Source organism: Sander vitreus, chromosome 3, assembly GCF_031162955.1.
Source record: "Sander vitreus isolate 19-12246 chromosome 3, sanVit1, whole genome shotgun sequence".
NCBI lineage: Eukaryota > Metazoa > Chordata > Actinopteri > Perciformes > Percidae > Sander > Sander vitreus.
Genome location: NC_135857.1, coordinates 9,649,033 through 9,656,680, shown reverse-complemented (window position 1 = coordinate 9,656,680; position 7,648 = coordinate 9,649,033). Strand labels below are relative to the sequence as shown.

The window sequence follows — 7,648 nt, the reverse complement described above, 5'->3', positions numbered from 1 at the left end:
TCCGCTGACACTGATCTCGATTATGAAAAGATTTATTACAATCAAAGATTCAACATCAATTTTACAAACTCCTGCAGGAATGCGGAGAGGCCACCAACCCAATCTTCAAATATTGTCGCTCTGCCTTTTCTTTGTGTGAACACAGTATATACTCGTGCATTGTATTAACATAAGGTGTGATATATGTAAGTATATGATTGGAGTAGGGAACTGACCAATCGATGGCTTTTATCTGGCATAACTCCAAAAAACGACTCTTCTGTTATGTTAACAGTTTCCAGATGTTTTCAATAAAAGTGGGGTAAAGTTCATGCATCTCCTTATACCAAATCTTAAATCAAAGTTTATAGAAAGTTATAGAATGTTCATATACTACAATGCAAGACAGTGGGCTCTATTTTAATGATCTAAGTGCACGGCGTGAAGCGCCTGTCGCAGGTGCGTTTAGGGCGTGTCCAAATCCACTTTTGCTAGTTTAACGGCGGAAAAAGGGTCTTGCTAAGCAGGAAGAGATTTTCAGGAGAAGAAACTGATATGCTTGTGCGTGAAGTGAAAGCGCGCAAGCAGATCATATAATACTATTTCACATTGTAATATTTTTATTTCTAATCTTTTGCATGTTTGTGTGCTGCTGCGCGTCCCTGTGTGTGTAACAAGCATAGTGTGCGCACGCTGTGCCCAAGCCTAAGGGCATTTTAGTAATGCGCTGTTAAAATAACAATGAAATGCTGCGTTATTGACTTTAAACCAGGTTTTTTTTGGTCAATGGTGCGATCACTTTCCGCTGCCTCAAGATATCAATACACCAAGAATGCACCTGAACACACCTCCCTGTAAGACCAGCACGCCTATGGGCGCACAGATGGGCGCAGGTGCTTTTGCTATTTTAAACAACGTGGGCGCTGGATGGGAAATTGACAACTGCGTCGGTCCTAAACTAGCAAAAACACTTGCGTCGGGCTTTGCACTGTTCCGGGTGCTAGATAGGGACCTGTGTCTTCTCACCTGGTATGGCGTATGGGATCTGTAATGTGTGCCAGGCTAGTTTACATCACCACTTTGATCTAGAAAGCAGGTCACAGGTGTCTTTTCCTTGACATTGGAGACTGAAGCCCTCGGTGCAAGTTGCCATCAGCAGTTCCCAACGCCATGTCTGTATCAGAACTGAAAAACCAGCAGAGTCTGTGGGAATATTGGATTTCTTTTTTTGTGTGCCCTAGGCAACATCCCTTATCATTATAAGCAGATGGTAGAATCTGTGAGATAATGGAAGCACCTTTGCAGGATACCAGGTACAAATAATAAATGAATAAATACAATTTTTTTTTTTTTTCCTGTTGTATTTGGGATTGTGACCAAATCACAGATTAGCATACGGTCCTATCACAGACCAAGCTTACTTTATGAATTTCTGCCTTTGCTTTTGAAAAAAATGTATTATTTGTTTTACCCTGCCACCAGCTTTTGCCAAACTTCATCATCTATGTTGCAGGAGTTGTGCTACTATATCAGTAACCAAACTGGGTTAAGGAGGAATGAATTTTAGGAAACATTAATCATAACCAGGCACATAGTGTACTTAAGTAAATTTATGTTTTCTGATTGATGTGGCATAAGATTTTAATATATTTTTTAGCTTTAATTTGCTAATCAAAGTTGGAAATGTATTAGCATAATGTAATGCTTGCTATGACTGATGACATGTTTATTTATGTCTGTCTCTCCCTGACAATGATGAAGGCATAAAAGCTCATAATCACTCGGGCCTGTTTTTCTAAAGAGCTTTGTCATCTTGTTCTGCTGAGATGTTGGCAGAAGCTGTGGCCTTTGGAGGCTTTTTCTGATTGCTTTTACTACTTGTTGATCTGTATTCATTATTTGGAATGCGCACATTGCGGCATTTGCTTTGCATTAGCCACCCTCTGTGTACTCAATCATCACTCTTATTGCTGTTGTACGTTTGCCATGACAACATTTTTAGACAACCAGGATGCTTAGGGTGATATAGGTTGTTTATTCCTATTTAGTCTATATACACAACCTTCCACTTCTGGGATTGCTCCGTTGCTGCCGGAAATTCCGCCAGGTGTCCCTCATTTAGGCCGGATGTCCATTACCTTGGTCTTTCTTTGGGTTGGCATTCTAAACTCCGGTGGATTTATGAAGACTATGGTTAACTGCTCCTCTAAGTTAACTCGTTTAAATCTGCGAGTAGTTTATTCAACACTTTCTGCAAGACTTCTTTTCCACCAGTTTGATTTTAACATCAGTGACATGACATAGATAATACCCAACAGCTAGTATAATTACAGTAGTACATACATACATCATAGAGCTCAACAGTGTGGTTCCGGAAGTAAAAAAAATCCTATTCATTATCTCCATTAGGATTTTGATAATTATCTATAATTTCTAAACCAGGGATCTTCGACATGGGGTCCGGGGCATTTAGGGGGTCCTCAGAGTCAATGCAGGGGGCCTTAACATGAATCCAACATATTAGCAAATATAAATCACCACTGGTGACAGACTTACTGGCCTACAGGTAAGGTAGTCACTAAGGTAGCCATCCACATAGACAGTTCATCCTAAGGATTCACTCAGCCACATGTATGTGTAACATTAAACATGATTTATAAAATCATGCCAATAATTATTGGGCTATTTTAATAGCTTAGTATTCTACACACTGAAAGGTATGTATAAAGCCTTTAGGCCGCCCCACATGTTATTGTAGGCCCAACTCAATTTTCTAAAATATGTAGTAGGGGAGTCCCTGCTCCGTCTCTCTTTCAGTTAAGGGGTCCTTGGCTTAAAAAACGTTGAAGACCCCTGTTCTAAACACTAAACTTCCTGCAGGAGCTAGAAGTCTGTGTGATATCAACCTCATTTTAAGAAAACACGTTTGATAAGTGATGTCACAAAGAAGTACTACACTACACACATTACTAAGCGTAACAGCGACATCTCTGATTGGTGGAGCTTGCTGTTAACATGGAAATGTTTACCCAGCCCGCCACTGAAGTCTATGACCTTTTCTGTACAGTCTTGTACCTTTTGCCTTTTTACATTTTCAAAATGTTTTTTTGTTGTTGCGCCGAATCAAATGTTTTATGGTCACAGTTCATCTCGTAGCAGGTTGGCTTGGTCCCAGGCTTAAAACTCTTTTTATATGCATTTTCTGAAACGTCAATGGAGATATTGAATGGGGAAAATCACTTCCGGAACCAGAGCCGTTCAAAATGTGGGCGGTCACTGTTGAGCTCTATTTCTCAGTAGAATCATTTTTGGAAATGTTTGGAAAAACATTTCATGTGTTCACTTATACATTGCGAGGAATGACTCACACATTACATGCGCAGGTATCAACAGTGGGACTTCCTGCGATGACGCATCTTGTCAAAAGGAAACTTGATACACCGGTGTTGATTTATCCCGTGTCCTTTCTTCTAATGAATAGCCTTGTGGGGTAAAAGCTTCCTGTTTGAAGAGAAAGTATTCAGCCCGGGCAAGTGGATGCCTGGCTTATCGCTTCATGAGTAACTTGGCATAATGTGGCTCTTGACAAAAAATACACAAGAACATCAAGCTCCACTTTAAACCTCAAGTTAAACAACAAAGCATAGCACACAGTCAGGGGATCCGGTTGCTTCACACCACTGCCAACTATGTCAAGTAATTTATTTGTCCTGTATTTTTTTGTTCTGGCTCTAATAATAAAGATATTCTTCAGCAGAAAGTAAATGTAGTCAGCTCATACCCTCACTGTAAATATTTGTATGTGAATTTGTGAGTATGTGCGACCTTCAGTTATTCACAAAGAGGTTTTGGTGTACACAGTGCATAGCTGTGTGTGCTGTCTCTAGCATTGCAATGGAGAAGAGTTGAAGGATGTTTTCTTGGGAGCAACCCTGGGGCTTCAAACTGCAGCACTACATGTACTCATGCCACGGGAAAAAAAATCTAAAGTACAGCCCCAAAAAAAAACATCTATCAACTGGCTGCAGTGCATTAGAAGTACTTTGAAACACTATTCACGTGGCCTCGATTTTTCTTTTTTTTGATGTCCGAATCACAGTTGACTGATGAGCAGGCCAAGCGCTCTCAGAGTGCTGTCCTCATAGGACATCTCTCTAAACACAGTGTTTTACCTGGAGGGACCGAGTAGCTGGCAGAATATTGCACAGTGTACCATCACAGGGTTTGGATAAAACATAAGCAAAGGAAATGGAAGTAAAACTACAGTTTAGTTAAAATGATTGCTCCCATCTATAAGGTTTACTGATCATTTATTAAATCTTCAAATACAAGAAGAATGATCATTTTTACAGAAAAACAAGAATTTTTACCTAAAGAAATAACAGCCCGTGCTGTGTAATATTACTTAGCCTATATCGACGATGTTCCACCTCATTTCGGCCGGATGTCCGTCTCCTTCTTCTTTCTTTGTGTTGGCGTTCTAAACTGCGGTGGATTTATGAGGACTATGGTTAACTATGGTTAGACTATCTGTCCAATCTGAGTTTTCTGTTGCACGATTAAAACAACTTTTGAACGTACACATGTTCCACCAAAACAAGTTCCTTCCCTAGGCTATTTTGCAGAGGCACCGTGGCGCCGTCCGGCGCTTAGCGCCGGCCAAGACGATTGTGATTGATTTAACCCTCGTGTGTTGTTATTTTGTTACACAGCCAATGTTCCCGGGTCTGGTGGACCCACCACATTATTAGGCTTTTAAATCAATACAGCCACAACAATTTATGTAAAAATAATAGATGTTAACTTTAGCTCAATTACCAATGATATATACATTGTTTATGGTTCATATTTGCAATTTCCCCCTCTGAGATCACATTTATGATCATATGATCATTTTAGATTTTTTGTGAGAAAATAAGGAAAAGGTAAAAAAAATAGAAACAAGATTTTTGATCATTATTGGTGCTTATTTCTTAGAACGTAATCAGAACAGGTGAAAGTGCTTGAAATGTAATAATTGTGTAACTTATTGTGGGAATAGCAGGTGCAGAAAGACAACATAGTTTCATAGCACCTACAATTAAATACACTCGGGTCCAGTAGACCTGAACACCATACAAGGGTTAAAGAAATGCCATTAAACCAGTGCATGTTTTTCTCCCATCCCACAATGCTGTGTGGACTAGCCAGATTCTCCTCCGCAGCGCTGTGGAGGAAGGTCATAGTTCAGCATTTTGGGTAAATATGCAATATGCCATTTGCTTTCTAGACGATAGTCAGATGAGAAGATTGATACCACTCTTTCGGCAAGAAGACAAATAAGTGTATTTCCCCAAAAAACTATTCCTTCAAAGCTACTTTTTATTTATTCCATCGCTGTGACTACCCATTATGTTCAAGGTATGAGATCCACTGACTAGATAGGACAAGAAAAACAGGGTGAAGTGGTCTAGATTGTAACTTCCAGTGAATAGGGTAAAAACAGTTGAGTCCAATAAACTTTATTCATCCCCACAGGCACAAAAACAACAAACATGTGCTACAGTATACAACGCTGCATCAGCTGTACACACCATGCACCACATACTGATACATAAAAACAATACCCTCCTGGGCAGCAATAAATATGGTGTTGTGGGATGTTGAGGAAAAGAGTTCAGTTACATCTATTGCTGTTAAATGATGTTTCAGCACTTGGGAGCGATGTTATATTACAATACATGAGGCAAAGTTTTTTTTTTTTGTGTTTGTTGAATTGCAAAGTCTGATTAAATGTTGCTGTGTTAAATGTTGTAGTGCAGAAAAACAGGGGTATTGGTTTTCTACCTTTATATTGAACGACACATTTTGGTTTTAGTACTGGAGTTAGTGAAAGTGTGTGTGTGTGTGTGTGTGTGTGTGTGTGTGTGTGTGTGTGTGTGTGTGTGTGCTCTGAAGAAAAGGCAAGGTCTAATAATAAGTTGTTAAATTAAAATGTTTTTAAAATAATTCTCAAAGGGATTGGTGTTGGCATCATTGAGCAGTGGTGGAAGAGGTATTCAGATCCTTTACTTAAAGGTCAAATGTGTAGGAATTTCTCCCATCTGGCATTGAGATCATATATCACAATCAACTCTCTCGCACCACACAGTTCAAAGTACGTATCACAGCTACGGTAGCCTTCACGCTTCAAAAAGCCGGTCTCTTTCTCTATTCAATATCCTTTTTCTGGGCGAAGAAGAAGGCTCCTGTTCCTGAAATTTGGATTTTGAATATGTATGGTCCTCCATGTTTCCTTCTTCAAACTTGCCGGAGCCGGGAAGCTACGATACCCATTAGCAGCATTAGCAGCACCTGTGAGTTTATCATGTGGCAGCGAAAACGCGAAAGGAGGAGCAGTATATCCTGTATGTCCCTTACCGGCTAACGTATTTTAAGATGGCGCATGAATATGGAGCGTCTACCCCAGTTCATGCAAATGCAAATGTAACATTTCAAGCCAAAAGGAATACTTGGAATTGATGGTGGAGGTAAATATTCATGAAAAAGGACAAGTTTGTGAACGGGCCACACAGATTTTGATAATGAACAACTAAAGACGTTACGCACTGGACCTTTAAGTAAAAGTACTAATACCACACTTTAAAAATACTCTGTTACAAGTGAAAGTCCTGCATTGAAAATGTTCCTTAAGTAAAAGTATGTAAGTATCATCAAGAAAATGTACTTAAAGTATTAATAGTAAAAGTACTCAAGGCAGAAAAATCCTCCCATTTTAGAAAGTGTAAAGGATCCAAACAGTTGTGTGTTTAATGGTCTAATCATTTTAGCTGGACTTGTAGGCCCTTATATTGTTGGCTAGTTTCATTTATAGTAACACATTTTATTATTACATTAAATTGCATTATTAATACATGTGTAAAGTAACTAAACCTGTCAGATGAAAATAGTGGAGTAAAAAGTACAATATTTCTCTCTGAAATGTAGCGGAGTGGAAGTAGAAAGTGGCATGAAAAGAAATGACAAAGTACAAGCACCTCAAAATTGTACTTAAGTACAGTACTTGAGTGAATGTACTTAGTTACATTCCACCACTGTTATTGAGACAGCAAATAACATGTTAAATGCTGTCCAGATGACCACAGACAGGCCTGTAACCTGCTGTTTGGACACATCATCACCATCCCTCAGCTGTCATGATTGACACAAGTCAAACCCATCCTTAGACCTGCGTACTTAGCCTTGTTTCTCCAAACACTTCACAAGCTTTTAACTAGCTCAAAGGTCAAGCAATTCAACCAAGTACCTTCACTATAGAGTGTCTTGCCCGTGAGCCAGCAGGTCAACTAACAAAAGTAAAGAGCTGCCAATATCAGCATTACCAGGGTGAGCAACATGACAGCACATATAATATTCCAGTTTTTGCCCTTATTCCGAAAAAGACGATGTTCCGACTAAGCTGTTGACATCGCTTATGAAAGTGAATATTCCACTAATATTCCCGTTTAGATGCAGCTGTGCAAAATAGGATTTTTATTAAAAAGGAGTGTGCGAACACAGCCTCCCTCTTTGATTCCACCATCTTGAAAAGGTTGCCATTGCGATGTTTGCGCATATCCAAAAACCTGTTGATACCCAAGTCTTTCATAATGTAGGTAGTGTGTTTCGCCTTCTTTTCTTTTGGCCATGC

The 7,648-nt window shown here is 39.4% G+C and overlaps 1 protein-coding gene across 2 annotated transcripts in view; it reads left to right on the top strand.

Moving 5' to 3' along the window:
* Positions 1 to 3,447: 3,447 nt before the first annotated feature.
* Positions 3,448 to 7,648, top strand: part of LOC144515244 (uncharacterized) — a 92,772-nt gene continuing 88,571 nt past the window's right edge. For both annotated transcript variants that reach the window (XM_078245913.1, XM_078245914.1), the window contains exon 1: positions 3,448 to 3,675. In XM_078245913.1, coding sequence (XP_078102039.1) covers positions 3,669 to 3,675 — 7 coding nt within the window. In that variant the 5' untranslated portion in view covers positions 3,448 to 3,668. The remainder of the gene's footprint in view (positions 3,676 to 7,648) is intronic.